A 27,504-nucleotide genomic window follows, 5' to 3' on the forward strand; every position below is an offset into this window, starting at 1 on the left:
GTTGAAGACTCAGTCCTGATCAAGTTTGGAATGCTTTACCGGGCAGTTTAAATCTTTTTTTCTCGTTAAATACACAGAACTCTATGGTTGTGTTGATTTAGAAAACATAGTACTTGAGATCTAACTTGGGTTGAATTTGTAATTAAACCTGACAATATATTGATTAAGACAAACTTATTCGACCTGACCAGGTTTTTAATAATCTGTTATCTCGGCAGACGATGTCCAAATCTGAGCGGGTACGACAACCAAGGAAAAATAAAGAAATCATGATCGAAATGCTGCTATTTTGATATTTGATTCAGGTTATTCCGGTGATCTGCAAGATGATCTAGAACCGGGTCTGCTAAATACTTGATTGCCCCGAGCTTTTAATGACCATGTTGACTAAGCTAAGCCGAATCCAAACCCTGGCTGAGTCAACACCAAGAAAAAAAAGAACAAAATAACATTGTTTTTCTTTTAAAAAATAATTAACCGAAGCTGACTTCGTGACCTACAGGTTGATCTAGTAAGTTATTGAACCTTATTTGTTGGTTCGATTATGATAACTATGATTGTAGAAGCAAAAGCTATGCATAACGTGCTACGGAATACATAACTGAAGTCATCAAACTACCCTAAAGCAAAACAAATCAGAAAATTTGTTCATGAGTGGCATGCCATCAGCTTCAAAAAAGGAGTTCACAAAATGTGCAAAAGCCAGGGTTTCAAGACGTAAAGTAAAACTAAAATTGAATTCCTCATCGCTGTAAATTGGATCCAGGATGGGGATCACATTCCCGTTGAAACCCACTGACTGCAACTTACTTTCCACAACTACAAATCATTTATTTGAATTTTTGAAGAACGAGAAATGATAGGAAGAATATAAATTTGCATTACAAACAATGCAAGTAATAAGTTACACAATTTAATTGGTCTCTTTGGAGAAAAATATTCCGGGATTAAATTATTTCTCTCAAATTGGAACTTCCTCATTCCAAGGATAAGTCGTGCAGGACAGCTAAAATCACAGTTACTCTCTAGCTAAAGAGTATTTATTCGTCTGGATTTGAGCTTCCTATCTAGAAATTGAACTAGGTCTTGTAAAATCCTCCCATTTTCTTGGAATTAAATATGCAACAATATCTACAAAGAATTTCAAGCATATTACCATAGCTGAATCAACATCAGGTACTTTTTAGTCTCCCCCTTGTGAGAAAGAGATACCTTCTAATCGCGAGTATAAGAACCCAAGTTGTTGCAGCTATTTTCTCCTTGATCATCAAAAGCAATGCTGAGCTTAGTACAGTCTTCAAGATCTGTGCGTGCAATCCTTTGAAAAAGCCAAATATTCCCTCTTTTTTCCATATAGCACATATGACAGCAGAAATTGTCTTTTTGGACTTTCGCTGAGCTTCCTTAGTTTCATCATCATCTGTGTCGGCAGCTTGAATCACTACCTTACACCTATATCGAGAATATAATCTCAGTTAGTTCTATAACTCAAGCATTTAAAACTACAGTTTAAGGTGATAACTGTGCACCTGATTGCAGGATATGTCAGAAAAGTGGCTATACTCTTTGAGAGTGCGCCCAGAACAAAAGCAGAGAATGCAGAAAGGGTCACTGCAGTCTTTTCTGCACCGTTCTTGTTTCTCATTAATAGTTTTTGCTTCAGCTGATCAAATACTGTATACTGCAATATATACAACTCTTGTCTCAGTGTAGTCGATTCTCTTAAGCAAAATGCAGTAACCTCCAAATGTAGATTTTGAAGCAATTTGCACTATAGTGAACCTACAAGGCCAGGTCAAGTACCTGAATTGCAGGGTTCGAGGTCAGCAAAAGAGAGATGCTGAGGCCATCAAATGCATCACTCCAGCTGCCCTCAGTCAATGTTTCCCAAAGTCCTTTCGATTTGCCAAAGGCACTTGTTTGCATCCTTGAGGAGGCTGTATCCAGGGGCTACATGATAGTAAGCCAAAAAAAAAGATATTAAACCTTTAACATTCACTCATATTGAATGGAAGAAACTCTTACAATGACAATAGACAGAAAATCGGAATAAAGCGAAATTTCAAGATAAGCTGCCATCACAACAATCAAACTGGGCAGTATGCCAAACTGAAACCCATAGTCTTATTACAAGCAAAAATCACATTTTGAAATACCAAATAAAGAGAATGAAGCAATAAGTCTAATATATATCATGTTCTGAAAAGCTCCATGTTGTAAGATTTGAACAGTTCTTTTGATTGCATATCCAGTTATCCACGGTTCTCTGTATATCATGGCACTGAGAGATGTAAAATCCATCTTTATGTTCACTCCCTCCCTTTCTCACATTTAGAAATTCATCAGTGCCATTTCATATGCATAATTTGGGAAGAAAGAATAGTTATTGTATTATATTGTGTTCAAGAAATCATAGCATAACTTGCAAAATGGTGAGTATTGACTCGCCTGTGTGATAACGGCAGTGCAAGCCCCTGCAGCAGCAGCAATAATCAAGTTTGCTTTTGTTCCAATCTTTTTAAAACCACTTTTCTCCATATATAGTCTTTTAAAGTAGCTATACCCATAGAAGTAGACAAACTGTGAAATGAAGGACTGCAGATTTTTCGTTCCTATGCCCTGGTATAATGAAAAAACTTGTCGGGTGGATATTGCTTCCCATAAAACATCAGTAAGCTTCCTGAATTAGCCATAAAAGCAACACCAGATAAAGTACAAGCTTTACAAAAGCAACTAAGTTAAACATTCCCAAAGATCTAATAATCTGAAAATCACTTGAGAGGCTGCGGAACTAACAAATGGTCCATAAAGTAAAAGGCCACGCAACTAGAAATGCACATAGCATACCATCTGTCAATGCTAAATTTCAATTGAAAAGGGCATAACAGAAAATTTAAAAGAATTTCAATACACATGCTTGATACTACATGCTCCTTAAAGAGATTGACCGGAACATGTTTCATTAAGACTTCACTCTGCTAATTATAAAATACATCAAGCAGCCACCTTTGAAGATATCACTAGCATGACATGATAACCCACCCTCTTAAACATTAAAACTAAATTGATATTAAGAATCAACACACACACGCACACCCGCGAAAAGGTGAAACCAATCTAGAGGAAATGAAAAATATTTACTTCATCCAAGAACATTCATCGTGATCAGGAAACCAACAGATACAACATAAATAGCCTAATAAAGACCAAGTAGTTCGTAGCACAATAGCACAGCATAAATTGTCAGCTTCCAGCTACACTGATCAGGTAGCTGCAGAAGAATTAGCCAATGGCCATAAACTCATCTACTACATTAGTAATAGATACCTCTCATTCAAAGCAGATGCTGTACAGAGCTAAAACTTACCGACTTTCTATGGCCATCTCCACCTAACTACAGTCTACACACGTCACCGTCCATAAAAATCAAAACTTTCAACTACCACAGTCTATAAAATTCACAACCATCACAACTTTTTTAAAAATAAAACCAGTTGACCAATCACAGGATCACACAAAACACAGAACAAAAAACCAAAAAAAAAAAAAGAAAACAAGAAAATTACGAGATGGGTATTCTTAAAAACCTGTATTTTTGCTGTCCATGAGCACGAGCCTCAGCTTGATACTTAGTCTTACACGTATCAAGAGGGTATAAGATTGTTGTGCTTAGCAGTGAACCAATAGCACCTGATGTTGCCTCTGACACAGATTCAAGATCAACACCCATCTCTCTCTGTATCAAAACACTTTTAAAAGATTAAGATTCTATAATTATGGGAGTACCAGGATGATTTATATTGAGTTTATAGGGAGGAAGACAGGGAAGAGACAACAATTTGGTAGGTGGCTGGGGCACGGGTACACAAATGGAGAGATCAAAATGAGAGGAACTGATTTTTGGATTTTTCTTGGTAGTTGCGAGAACGTGACGTTTGTCGAAGTTATGGGCCATTTCATCCCTGTAAATTCATCAATGAAGCAATAATGCCCCTATAAGCAGAAATTTCTCTATACTACCCTGCTTTAAGGGGCATTATTGAAATTTTTAGGGCTAGAGATATGAAAATGAAGTTTACATTGACGGTCCTCTGGGGCAGTTAGACGGTGGGGATCTGACGGATCAAAACATACATGAGATAATTAAATTTAGCATTTAAGACTCCACATCTCTTGATAATTAATCTAGTTTCTATGAATACTATAAATTATGATGATTTTTTTATTTATATTTTCTGTGGGGAAAAAATATTAATTATTTTAGGATGAAAACTCAAAAAGAGATAAATAGTCAAAAGATTTTATGAAAGTATTTGGTAATTTTGTTATTGTTTTTTGAGTTTTCAATACACCTAGGTTATTTATAGACTTCGAGTAAGGCTTAACAAGAGCTCTAATTATTGAAAAATAATTAATAAAATTAATTCTAATTTAATTTAAAATAGCAGCACCAGGACTTGAAACTTTTAAAGATAGGGGTTTTTTGTTTTTTGGGTAAGGATTTATTTTTTCGTAGGTTTCTCTTTCTATTTTTTGTACTTTCCTTCTATTTTCATGTTAAAAAATAATCATGATAAATATTATTTATTAAAAAAATGAAGAAATTAAACAAATCAAGATAATCAAAAAACTTATTTCTACCATTTAGTCAAAGAAAATGATGAAGCATTTTGTATAATTTGTTTTATTTTTTTTTATATGTCTTGTTATATGACACATAAATTCCACATGAATTGAATGTAAAATATGTAATTAAATTATTAAATAATATCATTCTTTTATATTCTAAATTTCAAAGCAGGTTGATAATATCCTACTCTAAATATATTAACTTCCACACTCTATATATTTTTTATTCGACTACTTAAAACATTTTGTTTTTATCATCTTCATTATTAACCTAATATTTTTATTTACTATATTTTTCAATAATAAATCAACCCATGATTTATTAACTCGTCTTCCTTTAAACCTTTATTCCTTGCTTATTGTTATATTTAAGTAGCAAACATAAAAATTTGATTAATGGTTCATGACTTTTTCCCATGATTTTTTTTTTAATGGTTGTAAGTATAAATTAAGTTAAACCTAATTATTGATAAATTAAAATAATTTATTGATGATGATTACTTTGATAAGCAATATGAGTACAATGACAATAAAAATAGTATTACACGTGTCAAACTTATGAAAAATAAAATTATCATGAGTTTAGGGAAATGTTCAGAAAATAATTAAGATAAATAATTTTGATTATTTCCTAATCAATAAAAGAAAAAAACTATGATAATGAGGAAATTATTTCTATTATCCAATAAGAAAAAAATGATCTAAGTATTTTATATAATTTGTTTTATTATATTTCCTTATATATCTTATTGCATGGATGTATAAACTCACATTAAAATATATAATCAAGCTATTAATCACTATTCGACCGTTTCATTAATTTAAAATATAAACTTTATCATTCAACCTTTTTTATTTTTTAAGAGTCAAATGATGAGCTCCATTGATAATTTGAGCAAAGGCAGGTAGATACCGGCACCAGACCAAAAGGCTCACCTTAATTTGTCGAAGTCAATATTAAAATCTGTTCACTTAAAACTCCATCCAGGTCAGATTTCGGGCTGCAAGTTTGTCGAGTCAACCTGCAGGATCATTTAATAACTCTAAGTCAACATCAGTTAGTTCAGAAGTGGTAGATAAATGGGAACTCACGGAGAAGTTGAAAATTGCAAATGATCATAATACTGACATGGATTGCATGAATATTGTACAACTTGGTCTTCACTGACTAGAAACTCGAGAGACTGATCCAGTCTGAAGAGTCTGATAATCTCTAGGGCAGAGCGTCTGCCTTGTAAGCTATCCTCCAAAGATCAAGCGTTTGTGTCTGCACGAGTGCTTCATCTCTGTGGAGAATCTAATGATGATACTGCAAGGCTACAAGAACCTGGTGTTTCTGGACTCGAGCAATATTTGCTATAGTTTCGAAACAAATGCATGACAAGATTATACTAGAGTTGCTTCACTACGAGGCATGTGATACAGAAAGACTCCGAGCTTGATGCGATCCTCTGTGATCTCCGATTACTGAACTGCTGGGTTCGGAAGGTTGGTGTTGACGAGGAGAAATTATGATATCCTGGATTTTCTGCTGGGTGCCGCAGCTGGAATTTTCTGTGTTTACCAGTTTTTGTTGCATGGCTTTGTAGTAGAGATGAGCTACTAGCTTCTAGGTTGCCAAGAAATATGAAATCTGATGCATGTTTATTTCACCCATGCTATTTTTGTAAAAAAAAAAAAAACCTGGTTTGAACTAAAATTTATCCGAGTTAGATTTTAGATAGCTAATTGTTGAATTAACCTGTTATTCTATGAAGGTTTCACTTACTATATTCCTGTGTTTTAAAAATATTTTTAAAAAACTTTAAATATTTTTATCTCAAAAATAAGTTTTTAAAAATAGGAAATTATTAACATATTTTTTTAAATAAAAAATATTTTAAAAAATAACTATAATCATACTTTTAAATATATTAAATTTATAAAATTAAAAATTAAAATTACTAATTTGACATGTCAACTAAACTTATAATTAAATAAAAACTTGAATTGATTTTCGATGTTATAAAATTTAATGAAATTTTTTTATAAATAAATTATTTTTATAAAATAATATAATTTTAATTATTTTAAAAAATAAGATTAATTCTAATAATCATATGTTAACTGCATAATTTGTAATGATTCAAGCTTTTTCACCATTTCAAGTTAAATTTAATGAATATAATTAAAACTATTTTTTTCACCATTTAAAAACAAAGCATAAAAATCTCCCACCACAAAATAATTAAAGTAAATAAAAAAGAATACAAAAGTTTTCAAGCTGTTTAGAACTAAGTTCTAACTTTTAAATGGTGTTTTTTTTATTTAACATTATTTTTTAAAATTTTTTAATTGTTTTTGTATTTATATTAAAAATAATTTTTTAAAAATAATTTTTTTTTTTTTAAATCACCATGAGACTTCCACAATCCGGGTATACGTATGCTTCTTCCCATTCTTTTCTTCTCCAAGACACGGCGCGGCCACCGTTCCCACCGCCACAAACACCTAAAATATAGGGTTTCCTCTGGTGGTATCCCCTCTAACTTCTCCATCAAACAAAACCACAAGGTATTTAACTCAAACATCTCCACCCTCACTTCTCCACTCTATTTACCATCTCGCCATCTTCATCACTCCAATCCACTGCTTTTCACTGATCACTCTGCCTTAGTGCCTTTCCTTTCCTTTTCACCCATTTTCACCCTTGATAAAACACAGATATTTATACTTTTGTCACTCCAACAACCACCAAATTTCACTATTAAGAAATAAAAAATATATTTTTTAAAAATCACCATGAGACTTCCGCAATCCGTGTATACATATGCTTCTTCCCATTCTTTTCTTCTCCAAGACACGGCGCGGCCACCGTTCCCACCGCCACAAACACCTAAAATATAGGGTTTCCTCTGGTGGTATCCCCTCTAACTTCTCCATCAAACAAAACCACAAGGTATTTAACTCAAACATCTCCACCCTCACTTCTCCACTCTATTTACCATCTCGCCATCTTCATCACTCCAATCCACTGCTTTTCACTCATCACTCTGCCTTAGCGCCTTTCCTTTCCTATTCACCCATTTTCACCCTTGATAAAACACAGATATTTATACTTTTGTCACTCCAACAAGCACCAAATTTCACTTTTGCCACTGTAGATCAATTTTCCTTTCATAAACCACCTTTGATTCTTCTTTTTTGAGCTTCCAATTTTTCTCATTACTTAAATCCCTGATTTACCCTTCCAAATCCAGGTTTTTTTCACCGTTTTTCCATTCTCATTGCTGTTTTGATTAGTTAGCGCTTTGGGTGTTTGGTTTCTGATTGAACTGGTTGTGTTTTTGTTGAACTGGTTGTGTTTTTGTCGTTTAGATGACGAAAGCAGCGACGACGGCCAATCCAGGATTTAAAAGTGGAGTGAGAATCGTTGTGGCCGGAGACCGTGGCACCGGCAAGTCTAGTTTGATTGTCACTGCTATCTCAGAAACTTTTCCGTCGAGTGTTCCGCCGGTTCTTCCACCTACACGGATGCCTGATGATTTTTACCCTGACCGCGTTCCAATCACCATCATCGATACCTCATCTAAGTATTTTACTCTCTCTCTATGTAAAAATATATTTTAATATGCGTATTAGTTAGTTTAATTTGCTAAAAATAGCGGAGTATTTGTATTGTTTTGATTGTATTTTTAGCTGATAATTAATTTAGGGTTATGGCTTAGTTAAGTTGCTGTGGTGTATTTGGCTTTGGGATAATGGAAACAATGGGAATCTTTTAATGCTGTTATAGAAAGTGTGGAGATTTTGTGAATGTCCTTTTAAAATCTATTTGTGGACTGGTGGATTTTTTGGGGTGAAGTTGAAGTACTCTGATTAGTGGGTTTTCATGGTTTTTGAAATCCAGAAGGCTAAAATCAACTCTTGAAGTGGAAAAAAAGAAAAAAAATAAAGCTTTGTGGAATAAATTGTGTTTTTGGGTAAGTTTGTTTTTGGTTGTTGATTATTATGTGTGGTAAAGAGGAAACAGTCATTTGAGTTTAGCGTATTTTGTTGGCCTCCAAGATGGGAAGAGCTGTATGTTTACCAGGTTGGGTATGTCCTGTGAATGAACCCAGGAGATCTTTTTGGGAATGATTGATGAATGTTGGAAATGAGGTTCCACATTCTTTCCATTTTTCTTGGTTGGGAAGAGGAGGTGCAATGCCACTTTTTGTTTAAGGTAACAGTGCGAGGTAAATAAGGAATGATCATTTGTCCTGTGTGTTTCAGAGTGGAGGATGCCAGTAAAGTAGCTGAAGAATTGAAGCGAGCTGATGCAGTTGTTCTTACGTATGCATGTGATAGGCCAGAGACTCTTGATCGTTTGAGTACCTTTTGGCTTCCTGAGCTTCGTCAATTAGAGGTTTCTATTCTTTGTTTTCATCCCTTTGTGTGTGTGTCTTCTGTCATTTTATTGGCAATAAATCTGTATGTTTAAATTCAATTGCTTTTGATGGTAATGTGGATGATGAACAGGTGAAGGTACCAGTTATAGTGGTGGGTTGTAAGTTGGATTTAAGAGATGAGACCCAGCAAGTGAGCTTGGAGCAAGTAATGTCACCAATAATGCAACAGTTCCGGGAGATCGAAACTTGTATCGAGTGTTCAGCATTCAAACATATTCAGGTATCCTGTTTGCTGAGTACTTTAATAGATGCTATGTTGTGAATGTTTTGGAGTTATCTAATCTGACCATTACAGTGCACTATTGTTTTCTGAAACCTTTTCTGTAATTTAGTTTCACCATTGCAGTGTAACATTGTTTTAACAGCATGCACAGTTTGCACTTTGAAGGTCTTTTCCGGCTCCTGTAATCATTGTATGCCAGGCTTCATCATGATTCCTCAATGGGAATTTCCTAATATACTGTTTGGAGTTTTCTCCTTGAATTGATAACACTTTTTTTCCATGATGCATGAGTTTCAAACCAAAGATGACTAGTATCTATTTTGTTTACACTTTTTTTCCATGATGCATGAGTTTCCAACCAAAGATGACTAGTATCTATTTTGTTTTATTCTAATCATTGAATCAGTTAGATGGATTACATTGGCGTGCGGTTTTTGTTCGTAACCTTGGGGTTTTGGAATTAACAATTGAATTTCTGATTTTGGTTTCCTTTTTCTACAGATTCCTGAGGTTTTCTACTATGCACAAAAAGCAGTGCTTCACCCAACTGGTCCATTATTTGATCAGGAATCACAAACTTTGAAGCCCAGGTGTGTTAGAGCCTTGAAGCGTATATTCATTCTTTGTGATCTTGATAGGGATGGTGCCCTTAGCGATGCCGAGTTAAATGAATTTCAGGTTTGTATTCATGTTTTTATATTATTCTTCTTTTTTCGCAATTTTGGTGGGCATGGAGTTGGATTTTGAATCTTTTTATCTATATATCTATATATATATATATTATTCCATTGCTTGGCATTTATTTCTAGCTGCACAAACTTAGTCTGTAATATCCCAAAATAGTCTTCATGGTCCTAAGGTTTTTCGTTATCTTGTCATCAGCCTTATAAGCTACAATGTCTTAAGAACATGGTTAATTGGCATATTCTTTTGTGCTTTGTGAGGAGAGAAGCTCAAGCCCAAAGCTTAAAGTCTAGCAAAGGGATGAGTTGGGCATAGTTACAATTTTCAATGCTCAAATATTATAAGTTACAATGTCTTGTGCTTAGGGTTTGTGAATGATCTAATAGCTTTAACAGGTCAAATGCTTCAATGCTCCATTGCAACCTTCTGAGATAATAGGTGTCAAGAAGGTTGTGGAAGAAAAGTTGCCTGGTGGAGGAGTCAGTGGTATGGGTGTCAATGATTGTGGCCTTACACTGACAGGATTCCTCTTTCTCCATGCATTATTCCTAGAAAAAGGGCGCCTTGAGACAACATGGACTGTACTTAGGAAATTTGGGTACAACAATGATATCAAACTTTCTGATGAATTAATACCCACATTCAAACTAGCTCCTGATCAGGTAATACTGGTTCAAAAGAACTTATTTGATGGTCTTTCTGTGGTTCTTTTCTAGTATCCACTGTTTGTATTAAACCACTTATTTTTTGTTGTCATTTTTTCAGAGTGTAGAACTCACCAGTGAAGCTGTCGAGTACTTGAGAAATATCTATGAACTGTTTGACAGTGATGGTGTATGTTTCAGTCTGTGCTTTTATCATTATTATTATTAAGCTCTTAAAAGTGTAGTTAACTAAGCTTCATTATATTTTGAGTTCTTATATCTTCACTACTATAAGTTGTATTCTTTCAACTGGTGAAGTAATTCTGAATTCTCAAAACCCCACTAATGAAAATGTACTGCCAGGATAACAACTTGCGACCTGCAGAACTAGAAGATATTTTCTCCACTGCACCGGAAAGGTACTGTATTTTTTATATATTTTTTTTTGGTAAAGTTGCTGTCATGTTGTGTCCCTTAATAATTTGCAGCCATCTTCTGTCAAGTTTTTTTTTTTCCCCTGTCATTTGTATTGCTCCAACCCTACTATCTAATTTCTTCTCATGAATTTTCAACTTTTTGCTGTTGATTTGAATTTTTTTGTTACATTAACACTTGGCTTTTCAACTTCAGCCCGTGGGAGGAACCTCCATATAAAGATGCTGCAGAGAAAACTGCATTGGGTGGGCTTTCAGCTAATGCTTTTTTGTCAGAGGTATCTCTCACTATCCCTCTGCGTGCATGAGTGAGTGCACTCATGCGGGTGCGATGTGTGTTGGGTGTGAGTGGGTACAATTCTTTTCATGCATGTATCATGCCTGAGTGATATGATTTGAGGTCTTAAAAGTTCTAGAGTATATGGGATATGTGACAAACATAAGTAATGGAATTCATTAATCAATCTGACATTGACTTTTTTGACAAAATAAAAGGTACCTGTTTAGATATTTGGAATATTAATTTCATGACAAGTGTGTTTACTTACTGACAAATATGTATTCCAGTGGGCCTCGTGACTTTTCTTAAAAGTTCAAGAGTGCATGGGATATGAGACAAACATCAGCACTGGAATTCGTTAATCAATCAAACATTGACTTTTTTGACAAAAAAGTACCTGTTTGAATATTTGTAATATTAATTCCATGACAAGTGTGTTTACTTACTAACAAATACGTATTCCAGTGGGCCCTTATGACTCTTCTAGATCCATCTAGAGCTGTGGAGAATCTGATTTACATCGGATATTCTGGTGATCCTTCTGCTGCTGTCCGCTTGACAAGGAGAAGACGTTTAGATCGCAAGAAGAAACAGTCAGACAGAAATGTTTTCCATTGCTTTGTCTTTGGACCAAAAAAATCTGGAAAGTCTGCGTTAGTGAATTCTTTTATTGGAAGGTTCATCTCAACTCATCTCAGAGAAACTTAAATAACTTATGTTTATTTATGTTTGTATTCTTCCTGGTAATTTTTTTTTCGTGGTTAATGTTAGCTTGTTAATTTTGTATTCAGACCTTTTTATGATAGTTATGCTCCAACTGCCGAAGAAATTTATGCAGTTAATGTTGTTGATCTACCTGGTGTAAGTGTTATTGAAGTAGTGAGAATATGTTTTGGTTCTTACTTTGGATTCTTTACGTTATCTAATTGCTCCAAGGCTCGCTTTTGTCTCCAATTGAATCCCCCACTCTCTGTTTGCAGGGAATAAAGAAAACCCTTGTGTTGAGAGAGATTCCTGATGATGGAGTTAAGAAACTCTTGTCAAATAAGGAGTCTTTGGCATCATGCGACATAGCAGTGTTTGTCTATGACAGGTAAGCAGAGTGGTGTCTGATGAATAGTAACCTCTTTTAAGAGTACATTTTTTTAATTTTATGGTATGTGAATTTGAGAGGTAGCTTGCTGTGACTTCGTTTGTTCAAAACTTCAATTTCCTACTTTGCTTGCTATCGATGGGTTATTGATTGGATATATTTAATTTTGTGTGTGAATAAAAGTCTTAAAAAGATCATATGCTGATGTTGTCATGGCTGCCTCATATGAGAATTTAGCCTTCCAACATAGCTAGGAACCTCAATCAAAGGTTCCCTTGGCTGGGAATGTAATGTGAGCTTGTTGCTTTGCAATTTCATTAATACATTCAGTCCATTTAAGGTATCAAATGTTATTGCAGTTCTGATCAGTCCTCATGGAAGAGAGCAACTGAATTGCTTGTGGAAGTTGCCGGCCATGGTGAGGATACTGGATATGAGGTGCCTTGCCTAATTGTTGCAGCTAAAGATGATCTGAACTCATTTCCAATGGCAATACAGGAATCTACCAGGGCAGTTACTTCTTGGCTGATTCTATTTCATGGTTGTAGATTATGAACAAAAGTTGACTTTCTCAAAGTTTTGTCATGAATTTCTGTTTGTGCTTTTGGTTCGTAACCCTTTGCTTTATCAGAAAGTCTTCAGATTTCTCTAGTGCGGTTGGTAATACTTGACTGGCTAGTAATGATCTATGATTATGGCGGCCTTGTTCTTCACAGTTAGATTATAGTTGGTTGTGAATAAGTATAAATTGCAGTTGGATGTTAGTAAGTATCAATTGCAAGTTCCCTGTTTGCCTGCTGGGCAGTAATTCCCCCTCCTCTCTTTGAAGATTGTTCAGCAGTTCTTGTTGGGATCCAAAAGTAATTGGATGGACTATGGATTCTGAAAGTAGAGCAATGCCCTTAATTGCAATTATTTGATTTTGCAGGTTAGTCAAGATATGGGAATAGAGGCTCCTATCCCCATCAGTTCAAAGATGGGTGACACCAATAACGTGTTCCGTAGGATAGTAACTGCTGCTGAGCACCCGCATTTGAGCATTCCTGAAACTGAAGCAGGGAGAACTCGTAAGCAATACAATCGACTTGTCAACCGCACTCTCATGTTTGCTTCAGGTATGTTGATGTTTGGAACTCCTAAAATTAGTGGCACTGCTATAAATATCTCTGGGTATTGTGAATTTTCTGCTATTTCCTTCAGTAATCATGTTTTTCATTTTAAGAACTCTAATTCTGTTTTCTTACTCTGGCCTAGATGTAATAGAAAATGTGCTTAGTCTCAGTCTATTCTAGTAGTTGTTTGGCTGTTCTTCTATTTCGTCGGTTGTTCAACATTTATGGAGTTGTTTGGCTGTTCTATTTCGTCGGTTGTTCAACATTTATGTCAGGTGTCAATTCTAAAATGCTGAAGGATGACCACAGTGAAATATACTCAATTACTGACCAACATTCGAACAAAATATCTCCTCTTGTTACTTGTTTTAGATGATTCTTTCATCTTTCATCTTGCTACCGCTCTATGTTTGTAGGGAAAAAACCAATTAATTGCTGTTAAATTATATATTTCTCATTGATCATCTACCATACTGATGATTTTGTTTCACCATTCTAGTTGGAGCTGCGGTGGCCATTGTTGGGCTAGCAGCTTACCGAGTATATGCTGCGAGAAAGAATTCTTCTGGTTGAAGAATGAAGATTCACCCATTAATGAGATGCAACTCACGCATTCGCCTTCCAACTCATTTGCCATCCATTAGTGTTTTATCAGTTTCGATTGGAAAAAAATGCAACAGATGTAACATGAAACCAGTTGTTGTGCAGGGCTTGTGCAATAATAAAAATTTTGCTACATATTTTTTTAATATGATCACTGTCGTTGGATGTTCTCGCTTTATTTTTTTTATATGATCACTGTCTTTGGATTTTCTTGCCTCGACACCATGTGCCAAGATGATAGTGAGTTTTTGCTATTTGCATATTTAGGATTCTTTTACTTTCCTTAAGTAGTGATGTACTGGGTTGCATGCCAAATTCTTCTTGCTTGGAAGAAGGAAGGGTGCTTCCACCATGGTTTTGTTCCTGTAACCTGCAAATTCTGGGCGCATGTTTCCCCTCATCGTTGTTTTGCCGGCCTTTGAACCCACAGGCTTGGATCAGCCTGTCCATCCTTGTACCCGCCACTTTCAATTTCTAGTTTCAAGCAGCAGTTCATGAATGCTTCGGCTGTAACCTGGAGCCTGAAATCCAAATTGAACAAGAATATCATCTCCATTCTATTCATTTCTCCGGTGCTCACACCTCCAATCCTTGCATAGTAGGCATTGTCATAACACCTGTAAGTTTGAGTGAATCAGTGAACAAAGAGGTTTTATGGCAAGCCCAATGCTATACAGCATGTAAGTATTGTGTGGACTATTTCCACATCCTATACCACTGAAACTGATTAGGAAGAAGAGCCCCTTTCCCCATAGTTGTTAGGTCCATAGGTCATTGGGACTGTTTAACATTGTTCTGAATAAAAATTATAAAAAATTAAATGATGTGGTTTTGGGCACATTAAAAAATATCCTATATTGATCGGGTCTTATCTAGGTTTAGTTGGATTAATCAAGCTGATGGTTGATTTATTAAGTCATATTTTTGATTGAGTCAATGTATAAACTTAAAAGTAAACATGACTCGAGCTACATCCTGAGTTAATAGGTCGCTAAATTAAACTCGGCTATGGCAGATCATATTTAATAATAATATTTTTTCTCTCTTTTATAAACGCTTCCTAGAAGATTTATGAGTTTTATCAATAGCGTGTTATTTTACATAAAAGTAAGTTTACCATTAAAAAATTAATTGATCATTCTAATTATTTTTTTATTACACCACCATCTTTTTTTTAACTTATGAAATCAACTCGACTCGACTTTTTACGAGCAAGCCATACCAGCAAGGCAATCCAACTGTCAACCATTATAGCTGAGCATTCTCTCTTCTAACAATTAATCTCACCTTTTCTTCCCCTTTTCCTACCACTCATTCTCTCTTTGAGGTTCACAAAAGGCAAAACTATTTGCTATCAACTAGAGAAAACCAGTAGGCAAGCATTTAAAACACTGTAAACCACTCTGTCTCAGAAAACCAAATTCTAGAAGACACCTTCTTTCAACCTTCTAATTATGTCTTGCATGTCATTCATACAGAAATCATCAGCTGAAACACTTAAAAGACAACAATCTAGATACACTCCATTGATTCAAACCCAATTTCAATAGCACTAAAAGGACCATAATCAACATGACACACAACTCCGTTGTTACCTTGACAAGGAATTTGACATGAACACTATTATATCAATAAACCATCAGTTTATTGATGCAAATTGTTCTAATAAGTAAGTTGTGTATTTGCCATAATTGGACTTCATAGATAGCCTTGAAAGAATATTTATAAATCTATAATACAAGGCTAAGTCCAAAAAGAGATTTGAGTTACGTCGAGGGATCGCCCTCATAAATAGCTACTAGATTTTGATTCAATCATGATCACATTTAAATTTGTTTAGGAGGTTCTAAAAACCTAGCTTTATAGGAGGGCTAACTATCTATAACTAGCCGAGGCTCGGAAAACCTCTAAATTAGGCTTAGAAGGTGCAATTAAGGTTTTTTTCTCTTTATTTTTTAATTTTCTAGTTAATTGAGGACTTTAATTGTTTTTTCCTTTCTAATTAGAACTCTTAATGTCCAACCTTGTTTAGATCGGTTCTACAGTTTGTTTAAAATGTTATAACCTTCCGAGAAAGCAAAATGCTTACAATAAATATTCAATAATAAATCTTGAAATTAGAATTTTTATGTCATCCTTATTATTTATTTTGTGCTATTTCACGAAATAACAGGATAAGAAATAATGAATCCACCTATTGACTGCCTAATGACTTGATCCTGAATTTTAAGTTAAGCATTTCTTAATCTACAGCAAAACAAGCACTTAGGGAAGCGAACAGAGTAAATAAATATTAAAGAATTCTTGGTTTTAATCATGCAAGTACTTACTCATCATCCAAAAATTTTGCAGCTACCATGATGCTTGTAATCAGAAGACGGTGTGCGTTTAGGGAAGTAAGATGGCCATCCGTTAGTTGAAGGAACTTGTTGATGTATATGTAAGCAACAACAAGGCAAGAACTGCTGCATCCTGAGTATTTGAATATGCGTTCGATATACTGCTTAATGCTCAAGTTGGGTGATCTTGATCCATGAAAGATTGTAACAACATCTTTTCTAGCTGTTTTTAACAGCTCTTCGTCCTTTTGAATGGATCTCTCTAAAACAGATGCAATAAGCAGCAATACCTGTGGAGTCCCTGAAACCCCTCTACTGGATTCATCTAATAAACCCAAAGCCATGCAAGTTTCTGATTCAGCAGCCATGCCATTGGGCACCAAATTTGCCATTCTGAATCAAAGCTAATAAACTAGTTAAAAACAAAACAATGGAGTTACAGTGCTTACAAGCAATTGAAAATCATGCGGTAAGGATTAGCGTTGAACCATCTTTAAGTTGGCCTATCTGTGTGAAAATTATTCTTAAATGAACTTGGGTTCAGCCTACCTGTATAGGTATAACCTGTGTCAAAATCAGAGATAAACCTGCAGTGTATCTTACTTAAGTGACCTGAGGAGTTCAAAAAAGACTCTATTCCAGTAGAGCCAATTGGGAAGCCTTTTCACTGCACTATAAAAGTTTCTAAAAGATAGCAGCACAAAGGAATGCTCCACTATTATGCACTAAGGTACTTGTGCAGCACACAAGGAGAAAAAACAGAACATAGATGTAGATTCCAGGTGTAGTAGGTGTATCAGGATAAAGTCTTAGGAAAAGTCATAACTTTTTGGAAAGTTGGTCCTGCCTTGCTGCTTGTTGAAGGAAAAGAAACAGATTAGAGTTCTTATTTTCTTTCGTGTTTTTGATAGTTAGTGAGGTATCTGTTGATCCTTTTGGCTACCACAACAGCCCTCTACTGGTTTTTTGCATGTCGAGCTAAGGTTCAGTATTTTTTTCGGCTTAGTTACGCAAAGGTGAGTATTGAACTGAGACCGGTTAAATTTCCATCGTAGTTGTGACTCGAAAACTGATAAAAAAAAAAAGATTTTAGAACGTTGGGTCACCAATCAACTGCTTTTAGTAAAACAATTTTTTGTTTTTTTTTTGTTATAAGCCATTAACCCAAATGAATTGGTAAGTTAACTAGATCACTAAAAACTTGATTATTTTAATTAAGTTAAATCAAGTTAAAGTTTCATTCGATTTAACTAGAAATCTACACGAGTTAGATTCTAAATCTATCATTTCTAGAACGAGTTAATTTTAATAAGTGTGATTTAGTTAGAATACTATAAATTAACATTTTAATATAACATATAGAGGTAAAGATAAGGTATTTCTTGTTATCATAATTCAAAAGTAGTAATCATGGTAACTTGAGTATAAAATTTTTGATTTTATTAATTTAATAAAAACTTTTTGTGACTCGTTATCAACAATGAAGTGATAGATTTCTTATGCGACATGAACACCAATGGAATTGCTTAAGTTCAAGAGTGGCTCCTAGGACCATTAACAGAATTGCAACTTGAACACCAATGGAATCGCTTAAGTTCAAGATTGGCTCCTAGGAATCAATTTCTGGTGCTGGACACAGGTTGAATGGCATTGCAGGAGCAGATGTGGACAAAGCAAGAACAGTTGTTGTATGGACCAGAGAGTTCAATAATCTTTAAAAATGGAACGAGGAATTTTCTAAGCAGTGCCATAATATTTGATTTGAGGATAGAATATTGTAGTTATCCAACCTGTTCTGTCCAATCCATGAACATATCAAGACCTGGATACATTAAATCTGCTTCAATTAATTTGTAGTTACATATAGTTTTCGAAGCACCAACTTGGGATCCTAATTAATCAATCAATTGTTGACTATATCATCAAAGATGCATTATTGGCCTTCAACATAATTAGAATGTTGAGATTCTCTGAATTAATTCATGGTGGCCTAATCCGTTTATTTATTTATTTATTAGCACTATATTTCGTTTCCATAGGAGAAATTGACACCTCAACAGCTGGGGACAACATAAAATCCAATACGAGTTGTAGCAGGATGTCATTACCTGCATATCTTAAATAAATGAATAAATAAAAACCACTTAATTAGATATAAAGATGATTTAGAGTTATAAAACCCTTTGCATCTAATAATACTTGTTAGATTATCTTCTAAATTTAGGGTGTTTTTATCCCCACATGTTAATTTTTAATGTCAAAGAACTATCTCAATCTAATAATTTAAATTATTAAATAAGACTCTAATATATAATTTATATTATTTTTTAATATATCTCTTCAAATAAAAACCTTTTAAACTTGAAATTTACACAAATTCATATTACTTTATACTTAATTTTTATTAAATAAATAAAAATAATAAAATTTAATTAAAAAACTATCTCAACCTAAAAATTTAAATTATTAAATGAGTTTTTAATATATAATTTCTATTATTTTTTATTGTATCTCCAAACATTTTTTTTTCTAATTGAATCCTCGAAATCTTGAGTTTTTTAATTGAAAATGTACAGTCTAGATCTCAAGGCTGTTGGTTAATCCATTGAGCAGAATTGGGTTTGCATAACTATACTCTCATCTATAATCGTTAATGTTTAATGTCCCTTTAAAACACCTATTAATTTTCTGCATAAAACATGTTTAAATGAGAAGATCTCACGGTGTACAATACGAATTTATGAATATTTTTAGATGAAAGTACGTACTCAGTTGAACAGGATTTCTAATAGAACATTTTTCTCTTTGAAATTTAGAAAATTTATCCTATTATAAATATATGTTTTATTTTTCCTTCTTCTTTTTCTGGGCTGAGCTAAGACCCATGCATGTTCATGGAAAGAAAGACTAATAATTAAGCACTCATGTGGTTTCAAACGTAAGCCTTTGCTTCTGATTACAGAGGCAAATATCGATATTAATTACAAGTTTCTGTTTTTTTTCTCTAAAAGACCAGTGATGAGTTCTTGTCATAATCGCATCCATCCATTTATTGCATGCATATATATATATCGAGTAATGATTTCTTTGGCTAATAATAGAGCATGAACACACACACACACACCTGGTGTTGAACTGTTAATTTCTTGATGATATATGTATATATTTGTGTATGTCAACCTTCCCATCACTTGTCTTATCTCTAACAATCCTCCAGCACTAAAAGAATGGGGTCATCTTTAGAGATTTGGCTTCCAATTGATCATTTCATGTGTGGTCTTTCTTTCTCTCGATAGAGATGCGTCACCAATATATATATATATATATATATATATATATATATATATATATATACTTCAATATAAATAATTACCTCATCATCGCATTTCTTGGAAAAAAAATAAGTAATTGCGCCCCCTTCCAGGTTATTGTTTTTTAACCTCCATCTTCGAAGCTGAATCCAAGCTTCAGAGATCACAATTTATATAAGAAAATTTAATTTAATTGTTCAATCATGATTCAGACCTAATTCTCCATGTTTCCAATTAATCATACATAAATCTCTTCAATTTGTCATCATTAAGGCGCATTAATTAATTGCTATTCTTTAACAAGGATGTTGGGGTGGCTCTTGTGGGGTTGATTTGGGACGTAAGGATAGAATTCATTAATTATTGACTCATTGAAAATGTTATGTTTTCAATCAATCATAAGAGAAAAAATAAAAAGGTATTTTAAACCTTGATTTCGATGTTTAATATGATCAAATTGTACCAAATAAATATAAGTTAAAGAACATGTTGTTTTATCTTAAGTCTGTCTACCCTTTGTATTAAAAAAAAGCATAACAATATCATAAAAAAAAAACATTATTCCTTTTGAAATTATATACTATAGTTTTATATATAGCAATGTGATTTGTAAAATTCAGTGATCAAACACCTTCATTATCAAGAGATTGACCCTCCCCGGCCCCTTGTTGATTTGAAAAGGTAAGATAGAGGAGAGGACCAATTTCAGACTTCCACGCCTATAACATTCAAAATGTCAAACGATTGGACCATCTAAATGATGGTTTTTAAAACATTATTAAAAAGATAATAATATCGTTCTCAAGAAGAACAAAAAACATTATAATATATATACATCACGATTTTTTGCTTTGATTTGTTCTTGGATAACTCTTAAAGTCTCACGTTCAAGTATGAACAATTTTACGCACCACCCTCGAATAACCAAACCATGGGGGAGGAAAGAAGAAGAAGAAGAAGGAATATCCACAAGTAACGGGTCAATGAAGACACCATGGTATTACAGCTGAATTATTATATAAAAACACAGACTCAACTGATGGAATAATTCGTAGAAAATTGATGAGTGATTAATTAAATTGCCATGAAACCAAACTATGCATGATGACAATCTTCTCCTAGTCATAGGTAACATGTTCATCATTTGTTTTTTTTCTATGTTCCTTCCTTAATTTCTAGCTATTATTGGAATTTCTTTGAATACATGTGCATCAATAATAACTTTAAAAAACTCATATATATATATATATATTATAAATTAATCTAGCAAACTTGCAAATGATTTAGAGTTTAATACAAATTGGATAACAATTTGAACCGATTTTAATATGTATTCATCGAACTTGTATCATCTAACGGGTTTGAATCAGAATAAGATCAAAATTAAGGAATTATTTTTTATTAAAAAATTAAACAGTATCATTTTAAATTAAGAAGATAAAATCATGGTAATCTACCTACCAAAGAACTCCAAAACCCAAATCCTTTACCGGCACCATACGCTAGGAAACATGACATTAGCTTTAATCAGTCTTTTTTAAAATTAAATGTACTGCACATAGTACTTTTTTCTAAGTCGAACAATGAGCTTACAAGAGCCGTATATAGTTGTTTAACCATTCTTCAACGAATAACACTTTCTATATCATGTAAAAATACAACCCTATAGCGGCAAAAGTAGAAAAAATGGCACCGAAAATGATATTTTTTCTACACAGTAGAGAAGCAGAAACAGGTTTTTGAATACTATCAATGTCTACGTACTAAAAGGACAGTAATGAAAGCGAGGAGTTGCGATGGTTATGACTACTGCCTTGGACCCAGACCCAGGACTTCCATGGCGCTGATAACAATTATTAGTGTTACGAAATTGCAATGTAATATCGATAATGAATAAAAAGAAAACTGAACTTCCTTTAATGAACTGATAAACTGCGAACAATGAGTAATAACATGACAAATCAAGGTCTATTCTCCAATTTTATGATTCATAAACACTCTTTAGAGATTTCTAAGTCCCTTAATGTTCTAATTCAGTGTTAATTATACATCCTTTGGTTAGTTCATACGTATGAAACCAACATTCTCTTTTTTCATCATTTTGATCAAAGGTGAACTATATATACATAACAAAAATAGAGAACTCATGATATGAAACACAACTATTTTTAGTGACTTTTTTTTAATAATTATTTTAATAATAAAAAAAGAGTATTATTGATGAATCATGCATGGCTCGTGTGTGTATAATCTAGATTATAATAAAATGTGATTCTTAGAATTTGTTTGTTTTTATATTTTAAAAATAATTTTTAAAAATAATTTTTATTTATTTTTTTCTTTGCTAAAAAAACAACATGAGCTTTCATTTTTTTTTAAAAAAATATCATAATAAATATCATTGAAGAAATTTATATGATCATGTAAATATATCTATATATAATTTTTTTTGTCAAATTTATTTTTTAATAATCCGTTTTTACTAGATTTATTATAGAGATTTCAAGGAAGCATGCATGGCTCGGTTTATTGTTCGATTTAGCTTCGATATAATCAATTTTCACATTGAGATGCTATATTTTTTTATATAATTATAAGTTAAGCAAGGGATATGGATCTATAAAATCTTTGTTCACAAGATGATTTATTAAATTATGTCAAAAGTAATTTCATACATTATTTTTTTTATTAGCACGACTCGATAGAATAGCCTATAAAACCCATAAGCTAACATGAGTCGACTTTAATTGAAATTGATTTTAACATTAACATAATTAAATCCATTCATGTGTATTGTTTTTTAAATTGACATAATTGTAAATAAAAATATAATTCAAGTTAACTCAACGATCCAATTACCAAGATTATTTTTTTGTTTTTTGAATGTATCTCGAGCCGAATCTAACAATTATATATATATATATATGAGAGCATGACCAGCCAACCAAACAACTAAATATGTATATAATTTATTGCAATAAAAGAACAAGGCCAATTTTAGCAAATTTCAAAAAATACTTTTACTCCTCCCATATCAAAATCAAGCGTTAACAAAGCAACATCAATACACACACACACGTATCCAAGCTACTTCCAAGGCATCGTAATTAATAGGAGCAAGTGTAATTACATTAATATTCTAAGACGAAGACAATATTTACAACAGAGAAACGTTAAGCCATGCACCCTTTCTCACCAAACTCATTTGATTTGGAGATGAATATAATAATATTCTTCAAAGCCTTGACTATATAAACACAAACATTGTATGTGATTAGGTCAATCAAAATGGCCTCCTCTAAGCATTCATGTCAAAAACTCTTCATTTCTTCTCTCATACTCCTCTCTGTATCCCTGACGTTTCTAGTCTTCTCTTTCCAGCCAAAACCAGAACATGATTTTGATGATCACCGCCAAACAGTAGTCCATCACCATAAAAAACCTTTGTCGATCAACACCCAAAAATCATTGTTCGATGATCTTATTGAGAGGAAAATCTTTAGCCAAAGAATCAAGATTGGTTTTGTCAACGTTGATGAAAATGTCAAACATGCATATGATCATATGCATGGAGAAGTCGAGACTGTTAACGTGGATTTCAGGCCTGTATCCAAGGAGTTAAAATGGGAGAATTTCTTCCCGGAGTGGATTGATGAAGACGCGAGGTGGCACGAACCATCATGCCCAGAGGTCCCGATGCCTAAGCTAGAGGATTACCGTGACCTAGACGTTATTGTGGCTAGGGTTCCTTGTGGTAGTGGAATGGAAAAGCAAGGGATTAGGGATGTGTTTAGGTTGCAAGTGAACCTGGTGGTGGCTAACCTTGTGGTGGCCAATGGATTGACCGAGGGTGGTGATGATCGGACGGTGTCTGTTATTTTCATAGGGTCTTGTGGACCCATGCAAGAGATATTCAGGTGTGATGATTTGATGACTCATTTAGGTGAGTATTGGGTGTACAAGCCGGAGTTGAGGAGACTCAGGCAGAAGGTGCAAATGCCTGTCGGGTCATGCCAGATTGCTCCTCTTCACAGAGAGACAGGTACGTTTTTGTTCATTGACATGATTTTATTTTATTTTATTTGTGTTAGGAGAAAATTATATGTACGTTGATGACATCAACAAAATATAAAATAAAGAGATTACTAATATATATATATATATCCTCATGACCCACCAAATTATATATATATTTTTTCTCTATGTTCATGAAAATGTCAATTGGAATTCTCAATTAGCAATAATATTGTATATATAAAAAAAAACTAGAAAAATTAAGTCCCTCTTGATAAATTGGTGAGGTAGCACAGCAATATTCTCTTCTACAAGAGTATAAAATCAAAATTTACTAAATTCACATAGAATATTTTTATCAATCTGCAAATGAATTAAAATAAATAGAAATTTTGTCAACAACATAATTTATGCATTTCATTTTTAATAATGATATAAACCCAAAATAATTATACAAGAGTAATATATATCTATTTTTTAACCATTATATATCTCATCAAAATAAATCTCTTCAAGCATGGCAAGAAAGTTAAGCTGTGTTTTTATTGCCATTAGCTCAATTAAACCATGTAAAATACATTGATTAGTTTGGTAACCTCTAATTAAATTAAAGGATACAGATAGGCAGCAACCTTATGATGAGTTCGTGGCATTATAAAATTGGATATTGGTGTGTTGTCAAGCAGCCAGAATCCGTGACCCTTTCACGGCCATCGTATTAAGAGGTTGGAAAATGATATTTTAAGCTGTCACTTTGCGTATTTGAGAAGAGATTGGGTCCATTAAGCTAACAGCAGGCAGTCTTAGTTTATTTTTCTAATTATTTTGTTAATTAAACCACCTAATTATAATCTTATCGATGACGACATGTATAATAATTGTCCCTCTTGTGTATCAGTTAATCTTTCTAATATATGACATCACTTGATGTTGTTCCTAAAAGTCCAAATGTTTACTTAAAGAAAGTAATTAACATGAAATTAACTCTTAATTTATATATAAATTCTATATCTCCATTTGGTGATTATCGATAGTTATTTCTGAAACATTAATCTAAGATTTTCTGTGATATTTAGGCAATAATCAACACTTCATTACACCATTAACCCAATTAAATACTCCCATGACATATTAAATCAAGCTAAACTAATAATTAAAATTCTTGAATTTGTTTATATATATATATATAATTTGATTTGTTTTTGGGGTTAAATGCAGGTAACAGAGAAATTCAGAGATATAAAATGGCAGAATATTCAACAAGAAGAAAACTCAATGACCACAAATTGTATCATCAAAGGGTTGCCTATGCAACAGTCCTCCATTCCTCCGAAGCTTATGTCTGTGGAGCAATTGCACTGGCTCAAAGTATAATACAGAACAACTCTACTAACGACCTAGTCCTCCTCCACGACTCATCGTTAAGTCAGAAGTCTCTACAGGGTCTCAGAGATGCCGGATGGAAGACAAAGCAGATACAGCCTATCCGAAGCCCCTTTGCTCGGAAAAACGCTTACAATGAATGGAACTATAGCAAACTCAGACTCTGGCAACTCACAGATTATGACAAGGTCATTTTCATAGATGCTGATCTTATAATCCTCAAAAACATCGAAAAATTCTTTGCTTACCCGCAATTGTCAGCAGCTCCAAATGACAAGGTGTTATTCAACTCGGGGATCATGGTGATTGAGCCATCAACGTGCTTGTTCGAAGACATGATGTCAAAGAGTAGGAGGTTGATGTCATACAATGGAGGTGATCAAGGTTTTCTTAACGAGGTCTTTACATGGTGGCATCGGTTGCCCGTAAAACTGAATTATCTCAAGATTTTCAAGAGAAAAGACAACCCAAATCATGAAATGGAGAAGGGCACCTACACAATCCATTTCCTGGGGTTAAAGCCATGGGCATGCTATAAAGATTATGATTGTAATTGGGACATGGCGAATCGCCATATTTTTGCTAGTGACTCGGCTCACAAGAGGTGGTGGAGGGTTTATGATGCCATGCCAAAGAAATTGCAGCAATATTGTGGACTCACGAAGCATATGGATGCAAGAATAAAGAAATGGAGAGGCAAAGCTAAGAATGCAAACTTGCCGGATGGTCATTGGAAGATTAGTGTCAAAGACCCTAGACAATACCATCTCATCGATTAGATTAAATTAATTGCTATATATATTCTTGTAGCATGCAGTGCTGTGTTGTTTCTGATTATATAATCAAAAGTGCTCAGAAGTACTAAGATTTTGACAAGCTCAACCATAGAAACCTGATCTAGTGTATATGTCCTGTGCTGAGGCGCAACCCGAAATAGCAATCTGTTATTAAATAAGACATAGAATTATAATTATCATATGTATTCGAGAATTGTCTCGGAAAATAACTTATCTCATTGAGTTATCCAGTTAATGTACAATTATTCTTATTAAAAAACATATTTTTTTATTAAAAAAATAATGGTAACCCTACTGGATCTTGATCAAGTTTAGCTGATTCCAAAAAAAATAAAATTATACAAAAATGGTAAAGAGACAAAGATATTCCCAATGCAGCCCAATGCATGATGTAATAATTCTCAATGCATCCAAGTCACCAAGTGACTTTCATTAGTGGCTGAAGGAGTTCGAACTTGTCATTTGTCATAAAAAATCAGTCTTTCCAGACACAAACAAAAAATATTATTATTTCTAGGAAAAAAAGATTGGTAAATAAAATAGCTAAAAATGGATAATCAAGCCTCAAGCTTCTATTGTAGATGTAACCAAGCCAAAGCTTCTATTGTAGTTGTGAGTGCAGAACATCAAAAAAGCAAGATAAAGGTATGTTTAAAAGCGGAATTTAAAGGGAGAAATTTGCAGGTGCCTGTTGCTGATCATATTTTGCGCGAAGGAAATATATCGATGTGCAAATTATAAAGTCAAGCGTTTAAAATTTGAAGGGAGGCTCTGGGTCAAGTTTTCTTTTGAATTAGAGTGGATGTTGGCCTGGTAAAATTTGAATTACCTAAGACATTAACCTGCTATTTAATTAATTAAGTCAAACTTGCAGGAAACTTGTTCGGGTTAAGTTTAAAGAATATCTTTCTAATTTTTATAAAAATTCAGTTTTTTTTTTTTATTTACATAGATGTCCGAACCAGCTTGTGCGCACCACGACTAATCCCATTACCTACTGAACACCCTGCAAACCCAATAGGTATGTAAGGCACCGCGAGGGTGACAGACATGCACATGAAGACTCGAACCCAGATGTAATGGAACAAAACAAGTCCCTTCCACCGCTAGGCCAAGACTCTCGATGCAAAATTCAACTTTTTTTTTTAATCTATAAAGATGTTGTTTTAAAATAAATTGTATTGATTGACAAACTCAAGATGCAGAATGTGAATAGATTCAAACTTCAAGTTTAGTCTAATAAATATATAAAAAAAGTTTTAATTTAATATGAATTTGATAAACTTGTTATATGTTAGATATTAAATTGATATTTAAAGAAAAAAACAATTATCCTTTACATCTTGTAGTTTGGTTTATATTATAATTATTTGATATATTTTGAAAAATTATTATTTATATATTAAACTTTGTACACGAGCTAATACTTAAGATCTTCATTAAAAAAAAAATCAATAAAAAATATTTAATTATTTATAAAATTATCATTATTTTTTATTTAATAACTAAAAATCTCTTGCAATACTAA

General features: G+C 33.4%; 3 protein-coding genes and 1 pseudogene across 5 annotated transcripts; 2 read left to right on the forward strand and 2 right to left on the reverse strand.

Annotated features, from left to right (window-relative positions):
- Positions 1 to 810: 810 nt before the first annotated feature.
- Positions 811 to 3,921, reverse strand: LOC105134168 (peroxisomal adenine nucleotide carrier 1). The gene is made up of 5 exons (XM_011038479.1): positions 3,588 to 3,921; positions 2,449 to 2,680; positions 1,804 to 1,950; positions 1,530 to 1,681; positions 811 to 1,452 (listed from the first exon to the last, which is right to left on the reverse strand). The coding sequence occupies exons 1-5, from the start codon at positions 3,728 to 3,730 to the stop codon at positions 1,173 to 1,175; spliced, it is 954 nt and encodes a 317-aa protein (XP_011036781.1). The 5' UTR covers positions 3,731 to 3,921; the 3' UTR covers positions 811 to 1,172.
- A 3,132-nt stretch (positions 3,922 to 7,053) lies between these two features.
- LOC105134170 (mitochondrial Rho GTPase 1-like) lies at positions 7,054 to 14,280 on the forward strand. 3 transcript variants are annotated; one of them, XM_011038481.1, is made up of 15 exons: positions 7,054 to 7,182; positions 7,987 to 8,201; positions 8,884 to 9,016; positions 9,130 to 9,279; positions 9,784 to 9,960; positions 10,362 to 10,628; positions 10,732 to 10,800; positions 10,974 to 11,029; positions 11,241 to 11,322; positions 11,790 to 12,001; positions 12,116 to 12,185; positions 12,305 to 12,417; positions 12,777 to 12,927; positions 13,346 to 13,532; positions 14,029 to 14,280. In XM_011038481.1, exons 1-15 carry the CDS (start codon positions 7,054 to 7,056, stop codon positions 14,100 to 14,102), a joined length of 2,085 nt encoding a protein of 694 aa, XP_011036783.1. In that variant the 3' UTR covers positions 14,103 to 14,280. The 3 variants fall into 3 exon arrangements, with proteins under 3 accessions (XP_011036783.1, XP_011036782.1, XP_011036784.1); XM_011038480.1 differs by lacking the exon at positions 7,054 to 7,182 and adding an exon at positions 7,439 to 7,567; XM_011038482.1 differs by lacking the exon at positions 7,054 to 7,182 and adding an exon at positions 7,589 to 7,868.
- Positions 14,281 to 14,318: 38 nt separating this feature from the next.
- LOC105134169 (cyclin-P3-1-like) lies at positions 14,319 to 17,482 on the reverse strand (annotated as a pseudogene).
- A 5,546-nt stretch (positions 17,483 to 23,028) lies between these two features.
- Positions 23,029 to 26,061, forward strand: LOC105134172 (putative UDP-glucuronate:xylan alpha-glucuronosyltransferase 5). Its single transcript, XM_011038483.1, has 2 exons — positions 23,029 to 23,824; positions 25,015 to 26,061. The coding sequence occupies exons 1-2, from the start codon at positions 23,071 to 23,073 to the stop codon at positions 25,956 to 25,958; spliced, it is 1,698 nt and encodes a 565-aa protein (XP_011036785.1). The 5' UTR covers positions 23,029 to 23,070; the 3' UTR covers positions 25,959 to 26,061.
- Positions 26,062 to 27,504: the final 1,443 nt, after the last annotated feature.

This window comes from Populus euphratica, unplaced genomic scaffold (assembly GCF_000495115.2).
Source record: "Populus euphratica unplaced genomic scaffold, PopEup_1.0 scaffold158.1, whole genome shotgun sequence".
Lineage (NCBI taxonomy): Eukaryota > Viridiplantae > Streptophyta > Magnoliopsida > Malpighiales > Salicaceae > Populus > Populus euphratica.

What these genes read in the sequence shown, in the direction of transcription:
- LOC105134168 (XM_011038479.1), bottom strand. Translation starts at nt 3,730, where the DNA reads ATGGGTGTTGATCTTGAATCTGTGTCAGAGGCAACATCAGGTGCTATT. An exon ending in CCTCGAACCCTGCAATTCAG is followed by an intron (nt 1,682 to 1,803) that starts GTACTTGACCTG and finishes TATATATTGCAG; the next exon opens with TATACAGTATTTGATCAGCT. An exon ending in CTGACATATCCTGCAATCAG is followed by an intron (nt 1,453 to 1,529) that starts GTGCACAGTTAT and finishes TTCTCGATATAG; the next exon opens with GTGTAAGGTAGTGATTCAAG.
- LOC105134170 (XM_011038481.1), top strand. Translation starts at nt 7,054, where the DNA reads ATGCTTCTTCCCATTCTTTTCTTCTCCAAGACACGGCGCGGCCACCGT. An exon ending in CTGAGCTTCGTCAATTAGAG is followed by an intron (nt 9,017 to 9,129) that starts GTTTCTATTCTT and finishes GATGATGAACAG; the next exon opens with GTGAAGGTACCAGTTATAGT. An exon ending in CTAATGCTTTTTTGTCAGAG is followed by an intron (nt 11,323 to 11,789) that starts GTATCTCTCACT and finishes TACGTATTCCAG; the next exon opens with TGGGCCCTTATGACTCTTCT.
- LOC105134172 (XM_011038483.1), top strand. Translation starts at nt 23,071, where the DNA reads ATGGCCTCCTCTAAGCATTCATGTCAAAAACTCTTCATTTCTTCTCTC. An exon ending in TCCTCTTCACAGAGAGACAG is followed by an intron (nt 23,825 to 25,014) that starts GTACGTTTTTGT and finishes GGTTAAATGCAG; the next exon opens with GTAACAGAGAAATTCAGAGA.